This window comes from Meriones unguiculatus, chromosome 3 (assembly GCF_030254825.1).
Source record: "Meriones unguiculatus strain TT.TT164.6M chromosome 3, Bangor_MerUng_6.1, whole genome shotgun sequence".
Lineage (NCBI taxonomy): Eukaryota > Metazoa > Chordata > Mammalia > Rodentia > Muridae > Meriones > Meriones unguiculatus.
Window position 1 is genome coordinate 10,747,617 of NC_083351.1, and position 18,261 is coordinate 10,765,877.

General features: G+C 44.3%; 1 protein-coding gene across 3 annotated transcripts in view; it reads left to right on the plus strand.

The window, feature by feature from the left end:
• Spen (spen family transcriptional repressor) overlaps positions 1-18,261 on the plus strand; it is a 70,607-nt gene that overhangs the window by 26,844 nt on the left and 25,502 nt on the right. For all 3 annotated transcript variants that reach the window (XM_060379149.1, XM_060379152.1, XM_021630746.2), the window contains 2 exons: positions 16,538-16,698; positions 17,330-17,530. In XM_060379149.1, coding sequence (XP_060235132.1) covers positions 16,538-16,698; positions 17,330-17,530 — 362 coding nt within the window. The remainder of the gene's footprint in view (positions 1-16,537; positions 16,699-17,329; positions 17,531-18,261) is intronic.

The following is an 18,261-nucleotide window of genomic DNA, read 5'->3' on the forward strand; positions in this document are numbered from 1 at the left end:
TGTGGTTGTGTGGTCTTCCTGAAGGACACACCCACAGTTTCTCACAGCTTTTCACAGTGCTTTAGCTGGTAAGAAATGGGCCCCTTGTATAAACTTCCCTGTGCTGTTGGGAGTACCTTTCTTTTGTCATAGTTGCTTTAACATATTACTTTTCCTTTAATGGAACATATTTGTTTTAAATTGAGTGAGAGAGAGCGTATGTATGTGACAACACTGTGGAGTTGGTCGTCTCCCTCCCCCCCCCAGACATGGTTTCTATGTGTAGTCTTGTCTGTCCTGGACTCAATTTGTAGACCAAGCTGGCCTCAAACTCACAGAGAGCCCCACCCTCCTCTGCCTCCCAGAGTGCTGGGATGATAGGCGTGCGCCACTGCGCCCTCCTCTTTCTTCCTTTTTGTGGGTGTGAGGATTGAACTCAGGTGGCTAGGCTTGTCCACTGGTGACCTTATCCACTGAGCCACTCTGCAGGGCCTCAAAGGAACACCCAGCTATTCATTCGTTTGTTCATTTATTCATTCATTTTTTAAGTTTCTCTGTGTAGCCCTGGCTGTCCTGGAACTCTCTGCAGACCAGGCTGGCCTTGAATGATGAGCTCCACCTGCCTCTCTCCTCCTAGTGCTGGAATTAAAGGCATGTACCACTACTGTTCAGCCAGAACGCTCTTGTTTGTCTGTCTGTCTGGTTTAGTCTTAGTACTAGTCTTTATTGCTCACGGCTGCTTGAGGGGATAAACCAAGAGGAGTGGATGGCACCAATTAGACCATACATACCAGCTTCAAGGACTTGTAGCAGACACTTTTAAATGCACTATATTTCCTGAGTGTTTGAAACCAGAACATGTATTATGTGACTGATACTTGAAATTCTCAAAGTGAACTGGATCCCACTGTCACCATCAAGTGGGGTTTGGGTGTTTCTTCCCTAGATCTGTGCTCGAATCTTCACTAGACAGCTTTTAGATGCCTCATTTTGCCTAGTGTGGTACTAGAGGCAGGCACAGGCCAACAAATCAAACTGAGACCACTAGGACCTGGGGTAGGTGTTTGCCAGATGTACAGAAAGTCCCAGTCCTGGGGTAGGTGTTTGCCAGATGTACAGAAAGTCCTGGTTTTGGTCCCCAGCACATTGTCCTGAGTGTGGCACTGTTGCCTCCTTCCTTGACACCTTTCCGTGGCATAAGGGAACAGTCTACTTCTTTTTGAAAGGGAATGAAAAAATTTTATTTTATTTTTTTTGGTTGTCTTAAATGGAGGCCAGGCTGGCCTCAAACTCAAAGATCTACAACTTGTCTTTAACTCTTGTGTGTAGGGATTAAAGGTATGTGCCACCACACCTGGTTAAAAATGACATTTTTAAAAAATGAACTTTCTTTATGTGCTTGTGTGTGAGAGCACATGGCCTGAGGAGGCCAGAAAGGAGCATCAGATCACTTGGAGGAGCCAGGGTTACAGGTGGTTTCAGAAACCTCTTGTTTATGTGCACATGGGTGTGGTGTTTGTGTGGACTTTGGAGGACAGCTTGCAGGGGTGTGGATTGTGTCTCTCCTACCATGTGGGTTGTCAGGTTTGGGGGCAAGGTCCTTTTAACCATCTTAGTCATTTTGCTATCTTGAAAAAAATTTTAAAGGGGTTTTGCTCGTGATATTAATGGGTGTATTTCGTTTAAATAAAAAAATTTTGACTGAGTTAAAAATTGTCCGTGAGTAGAAGTGGTCTTTAATGATGTTGTAATTCGTGGTGGAGGCAGGAGGATCAGGAGTTCAAGGCCATCCTCAGTTACATGACTGCTCTTGGGTCAGCCTGAAGGCTACACGAGACCTTGTCTGAAATGCAAAACAGAGTTGTCTGTACTATAATGCCACTAAGCTTCCCCTAATGTCAGACAGTTTGACATTTTATCTTACCTGAATTTGGGGTAAAAAGTAAAAACAATAATTAAAATGTTGAATAAATTCTGGACCCTTCTCCCACACCTGCTGTTTGGGATCAAATGAAGAGCTTGCTCTACCACTGAGATATACTTGTGGCCCCTGAATGTTCTTGCCACCAGACATAAAAAGATTATGAAAAAATAAAAAGGTCCCTTTTAATTAAAAGAAAACGTTAGCATAATGCAATCCTAGTACTTTGGACACCGAGGCAGCTTAAGTTCAAGGCCAGCCTGGCCTACATAGTGAGAGACCTCTGGTGAAACAACAGAAATGTTTCTGTGTAGTATGCTCTTGTTTATGTGTCTGCATGGTTTTGTGAGCATCTGTGTGTTCTCTACAGACCATAGGTAGCTTTTGTAGAAGAGGTTTTAACCTTACAAGCTCTGCCGTTCACAGAGTTAAGTTATGAAAGGCAGCTTTCCTCTAGTTCAAATGGAAACAGTCTCAAAATTGCTGTCACTTGCAGGGTTTGAAAGAACGTGTGAGGGAACCCTGGGGTTGGTAACGTGGTCTGTGTTGGTTGACACCTTCATTTTGCTTTTCTAAGTGTTAATTAGGAGAATGAATTCTCTGTAAAAATCTTAGAGTGAGTGAGTGTGTGTGTGTGTGTGTGTGTGTGTGTGTGTGTGTGTGTGTTTGAATGCAGGTACATTCCTGCCACAGTGAGCATGTCTGTCCTTGCCTTCATCTTGTTTAAGGCAATGTTTCTTGTTCCCTACAGCTCCTGCCAAACTGGTGAGCCTTACAACTTGCTGGGTTTCTCCTGCCCTCACCTCACAGCTGTCTTGTGATTACAGGCGCAGGCTCCCATAGGGATGGAAGCTAAAGGCCTCAGGTTTGCACAGCACTTGACTATGGTCTTTCCAACCCTTGTTCTGTTTTTTTTGGAGAAGGATCTTGCAGTGCTGCTAACTCCTATGTGTGAGGAGTATAGGTGTTTGCCATCATCCTGGGCTTGTTGAGAAGTTTTAAAGTTAGGGCAATGCATTTTCATAAATACATACCATTATAGTTTGTATAAATGCTCATTTTCTTACCTGTTTATGCAGTTTGCTATGATAATATATAATTTACTAGAAAGTACCACATGTGGGAGCAGCTTTCATACATACAGTAAGTAAAAGTTCCTTGCTGGGTGTGGTGGTGCGCACCATTAGTTCCAGCACACTGGAGGCAGAGGCAGGCGCAACCTACATAGTGAGATCCTGTGTCCAAAACCAAAAAAAAACCAAACAAACAAACAAAAAAATCAGATTAAGATGAATTCCTTTAGGTTGAAAGTTTTGTTTTGTTTGTTTTGTTTACCTTTTGAGTAGTATGGAGAAAAAGATGCCTGTGTTAAGAGACCATTGAAATGGACCATTGAAATCTTGTCAGTTGCAAAAAGAAATACATGTGAATTTGTGAAAGTCAGCAATCAGGTCTATACTGCTTTTTTAGAATAACAAATGAAACATGTTTTGGGGCATTCAGGAAGGTTTGAAGTAAAGGCTTAGAGATTTCAGAAGATTACAGATGTAGCTTGTTGAGATGGGGGTTCTGGGAACCCAGGCCCTTGCACGTGCTCACCTATAAGCTCCACCCCTAACCAGCACACACTCCGAAGAGGGACGGTTCTTAATTTGTCTTGTGGCTCTTGTTTTCATCCAAAATGCAAGGATTTACACTCTGATTTAAGCCTAAGTAAGGTGTTGCATTGCCTTACTTGTATTACTTGGTTCAAAAAACTGTCAGAGAAAATCTGCTGTGAGAAAAAAACTGTAATCTTTACTGTGGGCCCTTCTAGCTAGTTAGATGACGTTTGTAGTTTGCAGTTTCCTCCTGTTTGTGAAGGAATCCAGTAAAAGTCAGTTAATGGTTAATGGTGTTACCGGTCAGTTACGCTGCCTCCTTGAGGTATGTGTCCAGATTTTCTTGGAAGTCCTCAGAAATGCTAGTCAGTGGCCAGACCTGAGGGACAGCAACAACTTGCGTCCTAAAACGCCTCCCAGACTTTTTTTCCTTTTTAAATTTTTTTTCTCGAGTGAGTGCGCATTCCCTGCTTCATGTAGTTTAGGGCTGTCTAAAGGTTTTTTGTGTTTTGTAGAGTGTCCTGGTGAGAAAGAACACTGCGGGTTTTCTGCAGTCCCCTCTGTGGCAGCCTGCAGAGGTCACTGCAGAGCCCCGTTTGGCAAGCGTGCCTTTTTTTGGCTGCTGCATGCTTTGCTTTGTGGTTCCTCAGTGCCACACAACCGCAGATCTTAAGCCTGTGAGACGGCCGGGCTGGGCCAGGTGTGGAGCCGGAAAAGTGGCTGCTGATGTTCTGGTGGGCCTGCACAGTTCCGACAGTGGGGATCCGGCAGCAGATCCATTTTCTAGCAAAACGTTTGCCCAGAAACGCTGTCAAGTCTAGAATTTTAATAACGCTTAAAAAGGAGTGGGGGTTGGGGAGGAAGTGAGGCTTCTGGTGGTGCCAGGGCCAGAATAGGTCTCAGTTTGGGGCTCAGGTGCTGGGCTGTCCCGGGTTTGCTCTGCCCTGCGGCTGGAGAAAAGAACCCCAGAGTCCGCCGCTGAGTTTTGTTCGGGAAGCTAGAAACTGTTGTGTGTTTGTTTCTTAAACCAGCCTGAACTGGAATTATCCGGTTTGAGTTGGCTGTTTGCCACCTCTTGGAGGCTTTCTTGTTTTGCCAGCATTTGCCTTGTTTGTGGCGTTGTTGGGTGGGGGGCAGGGGGTGGGCAGAGGCTGCTGCCTGGACAGCAGGCCTGGTGGCAGGGGTGTGCTCGTGGGGGCGGGGCCGGCAGCCGCTGTCCCTTGGTCAATGCTCAGGCCTTTTGCCCCGCCCACCTCTACTGTAGTCCCTGTCCTGAGCCCCCAGCAAGTAAGGTGCGTGGTGTCTGTCCCCCTACCCCTCCCCACGCTCCGAGAGCTGGTAACTGATGTTCCTGGAGCTGCTTTTAGACCTGTCAGGCTCTCCGTTCTTTTCTCTTGGATTGTGTTGCGGTTTTAGTTAGGTTGAAAGGAATTTAAAAAAGTTAGGTTAAGTCTGTGCTTTGATAGTGTGTGGATTTTAACTGTGATGTAAATTTTTTTTTTCCTTTTTTGGGGAACGGTGGAGTGTTTCAAGACAGGATTTCTCTGTGTAGCCTTGGCTCTGCTTGCCTCGCTTTGTAGACCAGGCTGGCCTCAAACTCATAGAGATCCACCTGCCTCTGCCTCCCTGAGTGCTGGGATTACAAGTGTGCACTACTGTAATGGGACAGGGCCTCACTACGAAGCCCTAGCTGTTCTGGAATTTATTATGTAGACAAGGCTGACCTTTGAACTTCACCTGCCTCTGCCTCTGAGTGCTGGGATCAAAGGTGCTACTATGTCCAGCTTGTACTTCTTTGATAAAAGGTCTCAAGTAGCCCAGGCTGGCCTCTGCTTTCTGGAGGATTTCCTAGAAATTCTGATCCTCATCCCTACTCCAAGTCCTGAGTGTTGGGCTATAGGTGTAAGAAGGCTGGTTTTTGCCTTTTTATTTATTAATTCCTTGCCACTTATTTTTTTTTCAACTTTTTAAGATTTGTTTGTATCTTTTGTGCTTTGGTGAGAGGGTTCCAGATCTTGGAGTTACAGACAGTTGTGAGCTGCCATGTGGGTGCTGGGAATTGAACCTGGGTCTTCCAAAAAAGCAGTCAGTGCTCTTAACCTCTGAGCCATTTCTCCAGCCTCCACCTTTTTCTTTTTAATGATGGGGTGGAAACTAAGATTTAATACTTGCTGAGCAGGATTGTATCCTTAGGCCCCTAGCCCCCGGTTTTTTTGTTTGTTTGTTTGTTTGTTTGTTTTGAGACAGACAGAATTTCACTGTGTCTTACACCTTAGTTAAGTAGGGTTTGCAGGATTCCTGGCTTACATCAGTCCTGGATCCTCAAGCCAGGGCCGCTAACCAATCACTGAGTACCTCTCCAGGCTCTTGGCCTCACTTCTGGCCCACCATGCCTAGCTACACTTAATGGTCAATATGGAAAAGAAGGTTAATGTGAAGGTTATTTTAAAATGATGACTAGAGGTTCTTATGTATGTCTATGAACATACAGAGGGGTTGTGCTGTGCTGCTCCAGAACATGATTCAGAGAATGAAAACTGAGGACATTCTATGGCTCTTCCTTATTTCCATCAAGGAGAGCTGCTTTTGAATGTGCTGTGTCACAGTGCTTGCAGCCATTTTGCACGGTTGCTTTGTGTCTTTGGGTGAAAATTCTAAAGAAATGGTTTTGTTTAAAGGGAACAGCTTTAGGCCAAAGTTTCTTATAACTTGTAGACACTTAAAAATAAGCCACTGTCCCCAGGTTGTAAAAAGTTAAGGTGTCGCTGGGTAGTTAAGTGCATTTCAGACCTGAGACTGCTTCCAAGGGTGGCTCAGAAGCAGGCACTAGCAAGCTTCTCTCTTGTTCTGGGTAAGAGGGGGAGTCTGCCCCCAACGTTCAACTGGAAAAGGAGAAAATCTCAAAGTATATTGACTTAGGCATTGATACAGGCTCCATCATTTATACCTAGTTGGGATTTTATTTGGAATTAAAAACCATATGTTTTACTGAGTATAGTTAGTGACTGACATCTGGAATCATTGCACTCACAAGCCTGAGGAAGGAGGGTCTCACTCAAGGCCAGTTGGAGATGCACGATGAGATCCTGAATATTAAAAAACCACAGGCAGAGGCTGATGGATCTCTATGAGTTCAAGGCCAGCCAGGATTACATAATGAGACTTACTTGGTGGATTGAATGAGATTGTTCCCCATAGGCTCATGTGTTTAAATGTTTATTCCTCAGTTGGTGGAATTGTTGTTGGGGAAGGATTAGGAGAAAAGGACCTTGTTGGAGGAGGTATCTTGCTTGGGGTAGGCTTTGAAATTTCAAAAACCCACAGCAGGCCTACTCCTGATCTCTCTGCCTCCTGCCTGCTGATCAGGATGTAAGCGCTCAGCTACTGCTTCAGTGGCATGCATGCCTGCCTGATGCCATGCTTCCCACCATGTTTATGCACTCGTCTTCTGAAACTGTAAGCAAGCCCTCGATTAAATGCTTTCTTTTGTAAGTTGACGTGGTTATGTTTCATTACAGCAGTAGAACAATAACTGACACAGAGCTTGTTGCAAAACAAAACAAAAAGGCCTCTCAAAACAACCCTTAACCCCTCAAAAATAAATAAATAAATAAATAAATAAATAAATAAATAAATAAATAAATAAGATCCCTGTATTCTCTTTGGTTTGTGTGTTGTCTTGGTTCATACCTTTCTAAGCATTTTAGTTGATTTTTACATACTTCCCAGTTAAGTGACTAAGCAAATCCCACTATGATGTTATTGACACTTAAGACTTTCTCATTACTCTCCTGACTTGTCAAGTCCAAAGGAAACTCCCAATTCCTGAAACTAAATATCCAGAAATGAGCTCAGCCTGGCGTACAGGAGGATTTCTGGTGGTTAGATAAAGCCAGCATTCCTCAGGAACCTGTGAAGCTGCTGCTTCTCATCTACCAAAAGGAGTCATTTTCCTTACCTCTGGCCAAAGGGACACAAGGCTCTCCAATTAACACACACCTGTGTTTCCTATCAGCATATCAAGGTCCATGTTAGCCTCCAGGCTCCCTTTTCCTTGCCCACAAGTACTTATTGCAATTTCAAAGACCCCATGGCAGCCTCCTGGCCCCTCTCTCCCTCCCAGCTGTTCACTCTTTTTATAACCTAGCTATTCTCAGCTTCTGCTGTTCTCACTACAGCCTTCCTATTCTCCACCCCCTGCTGTTCTCCCCTTTCTCACAGATGGCTATGTTCAGTCCACCTTTTTCTCATTCTGCTTTGGACTCTCTCAGATGCCTCTGGCTCTTCTTTTTCATGTCTACAATAGAAACCTTAACCATGCTGTTAGCAGTCCTTTTTGCCGTTTCTTTCCTGTGTCCCCTGATGCACTGACTGCGATGTCTTTGGATGTTTTCAGTGCTGCGCTGTGAAGAAGGCTTTCTTGTTCTTCAGGTAGACTTGCTTTGGCTATGGAGAAAGCGGTTGTATTTGATGCTCTTATAACTTCATTTCTTTTACTTTTCTTGAGACAGGGTCTATCTGTAGCTCAGGCTGCTCTCAGACAATTCTCTTGCCTTAGCCTTCTAAGTGCTTGAATTCTAAGTGTGTTCCACCATGGTAGGCTTTATTTGTTCTTTTGCTTTGAAGGTTACCTGAGAAGGAGCTTTTCTGAAAAAGCACACTTGTGCAGATATGCACAGGCACGTACACACACATGCACTCATGCCAGGAGGGTATTGGGAGGGAACCTGGGGCCTCATACAGTCCAGACAGGTGTTGTGCCATGCTCTGTGCCTCTAACCTGTTTTCTGAATCTCAAGAGGGATTGCCAGCCTGTGGCAACTTGGGCTCATTCACTTTGGAATTAAACCGAAAGTACTCCAGGCCAAGGTTTGCAGAACAGTTTGCAGAACAGTTTTTCAATTTACCCACTGCATTTTGTACTTTGAGGCAGAATCTGATCACATTAGGACACCTCCTCACACACACATCAAACAGCAGTAGTACTTTTTCATAGTTTTTTTTAAATTTTTATTTATTACAGTTTATTCATTTTGTATTTCAGCAGTAGCCCCCTCCCTCGACTCCTCCCAATCCCGTTCTCTTTCCCTCTTCTCCTCCCATACTCTTCCCAGAGGACCAGAGTTCAGTTTCTAGCACCTGTGTGGTGGCTTTCAAGCACCGGTAACATTAGTGCCAGGTGATCCAACACCATCTCTGGCTTCCTTAGGCAGGCACCAGGCACACAGTCAGGCAGAGTAGCCCATACATATTAAATAAAGCAACTTTTTACAAAGGGCAGAGAGCGATTGAAGACACTTGATGTTGAACTCTGACCTCACATGTGCAGATAAGGGGCATGCTTACATAAGTGTAATAAACCGTTGATTGGTTTTCGAGACAGGGTTTCCCTGTGTAGCCCTGGCTGTCCTGTGACTCACTGTATAGACCAGGCTGTCCTCTGACTCCCAGAGCTCCACTTGCCTGCCTCTGCCTCCTGAGCACTAGGATCAAAGGTGAGCTCGGCCACCGCCGCCACCACCCAGCTTATTTCACGTAGCATCATTTCAAGATTCACCCACCTCGTTGTGTATCATTCCTTTGTAAGGCTGAGCAGTACTTTGCCGTTGTTATAGAGACACGATCTTGCTATGTAGGTCAGTCTGGCCTAAACTTGGACTCCTTTTGCCTCAACCTCCCCAGTGTCGTACTGTTACAGCTGTGCCTTGTTAGGAGATGCCTGGGTGCCTGATTCCTCCAGCCGTCTTGTTTGCTTCCTTTCTTTGACTTATTTCAGTCAGGCCTGATGGCATGGGAGGCTAAGACAGAAGGTCCAGTGTTTTGCCTATGTATATAGAAAGCTCAAAGCCAGCCTGTGCAGTTTAATAATAGTGTGGCTCAAAAAGGTGCATTTGGGATGATGGGGTGACAGCTTGGTGGCAGATCATTCCCTTAGCACACAGCCATTCCAGGCTCAGTACAGTGCTTGAGGACTTGGAGAAGGGTCATCTTACTTCGTTTTATTGTCTTGTGTTGCTGAAAGGTGAAATCAGGGTCTTAACTAGTCCAGGCAAGTGCTCTATTGCTGAGTTGCACTGTACCCAGCTTCTTGTGTTAAGTTTGTGGTTGGTTGCTTATTACCCAGCACTTTGAAATGAGCTGTTTCTATATTTTACCTAAAATCACAAGGTTTAAAAACCATCTGCAGCTGTCACTGTGCTGCGTTCTCAAGAATGAAGTCATGGTTAACCATTTTTTTTTGTTTGTTTTTGGTTTTTTTTTTGTGTGAGTGCTAAGTACACACTCAATTTAAAACAGCATTTTCTGCTAAAATCAGATACTTTTTTATTTTTATCATCCATCCATCCATCCATCCATCCATCCATCCATTCATCCAGTTTTTGAGTTTTTGAGACAGACAGCCTCAGTTGTCCTGGTACTCACTTTGTAAATCAAACTGGTCTCAAAGTCACAGAGGTCCTCCTCTCTCTGCCTTCCGAGTGCTGGAAGTGGTGTGCGCCACTTTGGGGTGCAGTTCAGGGTTCCAGCATGTGTGAGGCCCCTGATTCTGTCCCCAGTACCTGTTGAAAGCACAAAAACCTTAGCTCTAGGGTAAAAAGTTAGTATTTGTCTCTGTCTGTAGGGATTGTTGCAGGGTAGGTGTTTGTTTTTCTTTGCCTGACAGACAGCTTTGCTGAGTTTTTCTTTAATCACCAATCCTTTCCAGATCGCTGCTATATCTGCTTCCGACAAAAACACAGCTCTTGGTTTTAGTATGTCGGTTTCTTCTCAGTAAGGTCTTGGATGAGAAGCTGGGCTCTCAGAGACTTCGTTCCCATTGCTTAGGCCTCCTTGCTGCTTTTCTTGCTCTGCTGAATCACAGCTGACTCAGGGCAGCAATCATTCTAGAGAAACTCACCTGGAAGACAGTTGTGAGACTATGACTAAAAAGCAGTAGGTGCTACTTACGTTCTGAAGAGACTGTAGGTTACCTGGGGACAGGAAATAAGGGGACATTCTGCATTTCAGACATCTCTAGTGCCCAGGTCTGCGGCAGTATGAATTCTACACTAATGGTGCAGCTGTCATACGTTGTCTTCAGAACTTCCCATCTTTCCAAATGGAAATACTTTAATTTTTTTTAGATTTGTTTATGTTATTTTATGTGTATGGTTATTTTGCCTGCATGTGCCTGAACTTAGGGAGGTCAGAAGAGGGTATTGGATGCCCTGAAACAGAAGTTATGTATGGTTGTGAGCCATTGTGTAGATACTGGGAATTAAACCCAGCCCTCTTCAAGAACAATTCCTCTTAACTGCCGAGCCACCTCTTCAGCCTCCAAACTGAGCTTTAAGGGTAGCATCTGTTGAAAAACTTGTCTGGGCTGGGAAGGATAACTCAGTAAGCTTGCCATGCAAGCATGAGCCTCAGTTCAGACCCCGTGTAAAAAGTGGGCAGGGGCATGAGTGGAGGCAGGACCCCTAGGGCTTGCTGGTCAGCCACTGTAGCAGAATCAGTGAGTACCTAGCTACAGCAAGAGACCTCTGTCTCACCAAATAGGTGGAGAACAATTGAGGAAGGCGCACAGTGTCAGTCTCCACACATGTGGGCACGTGTGAATGTGTGTGCACACACACTGGATTCCCCCACTTGTCCTTCTCCCAGCTGCTGGAATTAGCTATTCTGGTCTCTGCCTACAACTTTGACTATTCTCAGTGTCTACTATGGAAACACCAGTATGCTTTTGTGGCTGACTTTTTTCACTTAGCACAGTGTCTTCCAGGTTCTTCATATCACAGTATGTGTCAGAATACTAGCGGGATAATAGTGGTAGTATTGTGCATGCCTCTGCACCCTACATTTTGTATACCCATTCAGCCGGCTCACGCTTGGTTTTAGGTTCCAACCTTTTGACTGCAGAATGTGCTGAGTAAGTGTGGGTGTAAGATGCCCATGAGTTAAGGGTTTTTGCGGGTGTATGGGCACAGTGGAAATGTTGGACTATGCAGTGTTGAATTTGGGGGTGACTGTGCTGTTCTACCTACCCAACACCTACACAGAAGGCTCCAAGTTGTTTACGTCCTGGTTGTTTGGAGACAGAACAGTGTAGCCCAAGCTGGCCTTGAACTCTCCATCTTCCTGTCTCAGCCTTCCAAATGTTGGGTATACATACACATGTGGTAGCTCATACTTGTAAATCCAGTCTTTGAGAGGTTGAGGCTGGAGAATTGCTTCAAGTTTGAGGCCAGTTCAGCCTAATGGACGAAAAATAATAACCTCTTGTAGTTTTTGTTGTTCTTTGTTTGCTTTTGGAAACAGGGTCTGGGTCCGTAATTAAGAGGCCTGGAACTTTCCACCCAGATCCTCTGCTCCTCCTCAGGTCTCCCAGGTGCCAGCAGCACAGCCACCATTACCACATTCATCTCTTGTACCACTGCTTTTGATTTCCATCTCAGCGTAACCACTGCTGTTGAATGTCTTTTTTTGCACTTGTTTCATTAGTTCAAATCCTTTGTTCATTTTGGGATTTCCCCCACTTTGGTTGTTTGAGTTGTATCATTTTAAAAGACAAATTGAAATATCTCACTCAGAGGCTGTATTAGTCAGCATTCCTACAGTAACAGGACCTAAATGAATATATAGGATTTATTAAGAATGATTTACAGGCTGCGGTCCAGCTAATTCAACAATGGCTAGTGGAGAACGGAAAATCCAAAAGTCTAGCTCAGTCTTTGAGGCTGGGTGTCTCCGCTGATCTTCAGTAGATGCTGGAATTCTGGAGAAGTAGGCTCTAATGCCAGTGAAGGAATGGGCTTCTAGCAGGGAGAGAGAGAACAGGCAAAGAGCAAGAGCTTCCTTCTTCTTTGTCCTTATGTGAGCTTCCAGCAGAGTATGTGGCCTGGATTAAATAAATGTGTGTCTTCCTGCCTCAAGATCTGGATTAAAAGTTTCTCTTTCTTTTTCAAATTGAGCAAAACCCCCTCATAAGTCTGCTGTCCAGTTTTGGACTTGAGTTAAATCCAGATGTAGTCAGGTTGACAACCAAGCACAGCCATCACAGGCTGAAGAGAAGGTGGTTCAGCAACAGAACGTTGGCTTTCCTGCAAAGCACTCAAATTCAGTTCCTAGGACCCACATTGCACAGCTCACAATTTCCTGTAGCTTCAAGATAGGACACTCTTTTCTGGCCTTCTCAGGCACCTGCACATATGAAGCATAAATGCGCTTATGCAACACGTGTGTGCGCGCACACACACACACACACAGAAATAAGGATAATCTTTGAAATGTCAGTTATAGGGCTGAAGAGCACTGGCTGCTCTTCCAGAGGACCCGGGTGTCCGTAACTCCTGTTTCAGGGAGTTACAGTCTCACACCCGACACCCTCACAGAAACATACATTTAGGCAAATAAATGCATATAAAATAAATAAATCATTAAAATGTCATTTATAAAGCAAAACAACCCAATAACCTTGATATACCTCATAGATACTTTATTACTTTTTATTTACATTTTTTAAATTGTGGGTTTGTGGCTGGGTAGAGGGCTGGGTGACACTTCTTGCACATGAAAACCAGAGGACAACTTGTGATACTCAGTTCTTCCACCACGTGGATTATCAAGCAAGTACTTTTACCCACTGTTTCATCTTACCAGCTCTGTTACTATTGGGCTTTGAGGGCTGGGTATGGTTGCACATGACTTAAATCCCAGCACTCGGGAGGCAGAGGCAGGTGGATCTCTTGAGTTTGAGGCCAGCCTGGTCTACAGGTTCCAGGATAGCCAGGGCTACACAGAGAAACCCTATTTTGAAAAACCAACATAATAATTAATAAAAGTAAAAAAATATTGTGCTTTGGTAAGGGGGAAAAATCCATTGCCTTAAATCCCTAGTTCAAGTGAAAAAAGCTTATTACAGAGTCCATCTTAAAATGATTGAAATGGTTTTCAGTCATGTAAGCCTTGTTAGTGCTAACAACAACAGTTATTTTGATCATTATTTGTTTCAAAATTACAAAATAAATTTATCTGCAAGCTGGTGTTGTGGTGCACAGGTTGGGGATGGGAGCAGAGGCAGGCAGATCTCTGAGTTGGAGACTAGCCTGGTGTACAGAGTATTAGGACAGCCAGGACTACACAGAGAAACCCCATGTTCAACAGACTATATCTGCTCCACCTTTAATGACAGGGTCTTAGTATGAAGTTGGAGCTGGCTTGGCACTCATTGGCAGTCCTCTACTGGAATTTATTGACACTTGAGCCATCATGCCTGTCAGGTTATATCTGCTTGTTTGTATTGTTTTGTTTGTTTGAGACAGAGTCTTACCATGTAGCCTTAGCTGGTCTGGCTGCAACTATCTTTGTAGATCAGGCTGGCTGCAGACTCACAGACATCCACCTGCTTCTGCCTTCCGAATGCACATACCTACGTGTACCTGGGTAGGTGAGGGCAGCTGGACAGTATTGAGCCTCTCCTTCTGTCATGTGCTTCTCCAGGACTGGACTCGGGACACCAAGCAAACACCTTTAACCCACTGAGCCGCCTCACCGACCCCACTCTGTTTCTTTAATGTGAACTTGTGTCTAACTTGCTGTTACCTGGTTATTTCCAAAGCCAGAACTTAAGTTCTTGTCCATGTTTAGTTGTTGCTTTTGTTTAAGACAGGATCTTCTTGCTTTGTGGATCAGGCCAGACTCAAAATTTGCCTATGATGCTTGCACTTCAGCCTCCTGAATAATCTACACATGTATGCCAGAACACTTGCTGTTTACATCTTTACTCATCATTGCTGAGGAATTTGGGTCTGTATACACTGAGATGAAAATGCTTCCCTTGGGGCTGGAAAGATGGCTCAGAGGTTAAGAGCCCTGGCTGTTCTTCTAAAGGTCCAGATTCAGGTCCTAGCAACCACATGGTGGTTCATAACCATCTCTAATGAGATCTGGTGCCCTCTTCTGGCCCGCAGGCACAAATGCAGGCAGAATACTGCATCAATAATAAATAAATAAATAAATAAAATTTTTTTTTTTTTTTTTAAAGAAAAGGGAAAAAATTTCCTTAATAGTTACTTTGTGATTGGATGGAATTCAGAGTGATACTGTGCAGCATATTCAGTATTGTGGAACCTAGTGGTGACATGTTGCTTGAAGAATTTATATTTTTTACCTATAAGGCAACTTTCTCCATTAGTTAAAAAGCTGTTATTTTACTTAATGTGGGTTTCCATGACAACGTATGGTATCCTATTCAAGAATACTGTATATGTAATGAAATAATATTTTTTGCTTGATGGTCTTAAAAGCTTCTTTAAAAAAAAGATTTATTTACTTATGTACTATGTATGTTCTGTCTGTCTGTATGCCTGCATGCCAGAAGAAGATACCAGATCTCATTATAGGTGGTTGTGAGCCACCATGTGGTTGCTGCAAATTGAACTATGGAAGAGTAGTCAGTGCTCTTAACTTCTGAGCCATCTCTCCAGGACCCTCTTTCTTTTCTTTTGGATGGGAAAACTTAAGCTTGAATATTATAGAAAGCCTGGTAGTGATAGCTTGTGCTTCTATCTTAAGTCTGTGAGTGCTGTGGTGGTGGGGGTAGGGCAGGCAGGAAGATCAAGAGTGAAGTGAGCCTCCGTGGAGTCTCAAGTGCTAGAGGCCTGTCCCACCACTCCTGGATTTCTCCTTACATTTAAGAAAATACACCCGTTTCTAAGTCTGTGTAAGGGATCTTTTTTGTTTGTTTTTCAATCAACCAGCTCCCCTTCCAGGGCTAGGGTTTTTATTAAAATGAAGGAGAATGACAAATTCCATTTTATTAACTGCATCCATTTTATTGTCTACATCCATGATATTCATGTCCTTGTGAATGTGTGTATATATTGCCCATAAATAAAATGCTGTTTGACACAGAAGGGGAACAGACGAGAGGGCAGAGCCCGCAGCGCTGCATAGGCTCCACATTACCTACAGGGAAGTCATGCTCACAAGACTCAAGGAAGTCAGTGCGCTTCACCAGCAGTCACTCAAGAGTCTAGAAAGCACAGTGACCTGGAACATTGTGTTGGTTGACAGTGCTCTTCCTAATGACATGTCCCTAATATGAAATCCAAACCAGGAATGTACCAAAATCTGAAACTTTGGGACCAATATGATATCACTTCCTGCCTGCCCTACCCCCACCACCACAGCACTCACAGACTTAAGATAGAAGCACAAGCTATCACTACCAGGCACACTTGTAGAAAACTGTGTTACGAAGCTTTGTTTCATGTATGAAATTGCTTTTTGTTTTTTTCGAGACAGGGTTTTCTGTGTAGTCTTGGCTCTCCTGTATTCACTTTGTAGACCAGGCTGGCCTCCAAGTCGAGAAAACAGAGGTCCTCCTGCCTTTGCCTCTCAAGTGCTGGGGATTCAAGGTATGTGCCACCACTACCTGCTTATGCATGACATTCTGAAATGTTCCCTATGTTGTTATCTTGAAGCTGCATGTAGTGTGTACTTGTAGTGTGTTCTGTGTTTGACTTGAGTCACATCTCTGACACTCAGCAAGAGATTAAGTGGTTTGTCCAAGGAACTACAGTGTTTTTGAACATTTAGATCCTTATCTGTGGCTCCAGAACTGTCTGTCACAATTATTACTGTTGCTATTCTGAGTGAATCATATGCAATAATGCGTTTCTTTTCTTTTTTGAGGTCAAGTCAATTCTTGCTATATAGTCCAGGCTAGTCTCAAACTCTGATATCTTAGTGCTACAGCCTCCCGGGTGCAATGTGCCAGTTGCAGTACACCTGCCTGCCTCTCACTGGACTTACTTGATCTGGGAGGGGAAAGTTGAGATCAGTCTAGAAGTTGCAGTTGACTTTGGTGGCCCATGTTGGTGAAAGAATGCCACGGTGTGAACTGCCTCTGCTCCTCTCTGAGGTCTGAGTGTGAGGCACAGTGTGGGCCTCAGAGTGGCCTGTTAGCCAGTTGTTGCTGTTCGTAGTTTGTCTGCACACTAACGTCTATGGGTCTTCCTGTGTTTTTGTTTGTTTGCTGTTTCCGGCTCTGCAGTACTGACTCGAGCAGCACCTCAAGTGATGACTCTCCGGCCCGCTCCGTTCAGTCTGCGGCAGTCCCTGCACCCACCTCCCAGTTGCTTTCGTCTCTTGAAAAAGATGAGCCCCGGAAAAGTTTTGGGATCAAAGTTCAGAATCTTCCAGTACGCTCTACAGGTAAAGATTTCTACCCAGTCACTCCCAGCTGTCGAGAGGGAGCGCAGATCTCACTGAGCTAGAATGGGCAGCTCAGTTTACTCTGCTGCCCCTGTAGCTTGTTAGTGCCTGATACCCTGAACAAAAAGCAAGGGATTATTATAATGGTACATGGCTTATTTCCTAAACTTTGAGAGCAAACAGCAGGGAAGACAAGACCCATCTCAGCAGGAGAAGGGAGAAAGAGGAGGAAGGAAGTCGGGCTTTGAGGAATTAGGCAGGGTCAGCCTGGATTGGTTGCAAGGTTGGGACACAGTGAGGAAGCAGAGAGGCTCAGGGAGAGCATGTAAAGAGATGGACAGAAAAGCAGAGGTTGGGCTTTAGAGTTAGAACTCAGAAAGCAGGCATACTGCCCATGTAGTGCCGCAGGCTCTGCCCTCTAGTTTCTTCCCCTTTTGTGTCAAGCAGCATTTTATTTATGGGCAATATATACACATACTCACAAGGACATGAATATCACGAATGTAGGCAAAACATGGTTTGCTTTTGAATAGATATTTTATTAGATTAAGTATTTTGGTTAGGGGGAATTAGTCTGCTATGGTTGTAGATAACATGAGAAAAATTTGCTTATTTTTGTTTGGCTATGTAGATACAAGCCTTAAAGATGGCCTTTTCCATGAATTTAAGAAGTTTGGTAAGGTGACTTCAGTACAGATCCATGGGGCCTCTGAGGAGAGGTACGGCCTGGTGTTCTTTCGGCAGCAAGAGGACCAAGAAAAAGCATTGACTGCATCAAAGGGAAAACTTTTCTTTGGCATGCAGATTGAGGTGACTGCATGGATAGGGCCAGGTAAGACCAGGAATCATGTTTCATTTAGAAATCACATCACTCATTTCAGTCCAGTTTGATAGGGATAATTAAGGGTAGACACAATTCTGGTTTCATTTCTTAACTGAAGGTCCAGTGTCTTAGCTGAGTTCTTTAGTCACCTTAGTGAAACACAGCAAGTTGGTCTGGGTGTGCATGCTGGTAGAGTCTAGAGTGTAACTTCAGGCCACCTGTGGAGTCAGCCTTCCCTAAAGGATGGAATTGATTGAGACACAAGAATGATAACAGAATTACCCTGCACTAGAAAGCAAACTACCGGGCACAGGGGTGCACGCCTGTAATTCCAGTGCTTGGGGAGCCAGAGGCCTGTGGAACTCTGTGAATTCATGGCTACCTGGTCTACAAAGTGAGTTCAGGACAGCCCAGGCTACACAGAGAAACCCTGTCTCAAAAAAAAGAAAGAATGCAAACACCACATTAATATAATTTGAGGCCTTCATTTGTATGTTTTGCAGCATAAATTAGGTTTGCTCTTCTAGGTGACTGTTACAGAATTTGGATTGTTGTGTTACTGGGCTTTAGGATCAGAGCCTGGACCCTGGCCGCCTTAAGCTAGGCCTAGCCATACCCCCTCTGAAGTTTAGTTACTGTGGTAGTGAACTTCAGAGGGGCCTCGGAGCTTCAGAGCACTTCCTGATCTTGCAGAGGCCCCTGGTTTTGTTCTCAGTACCCACATCAGGCAGCTCACAACT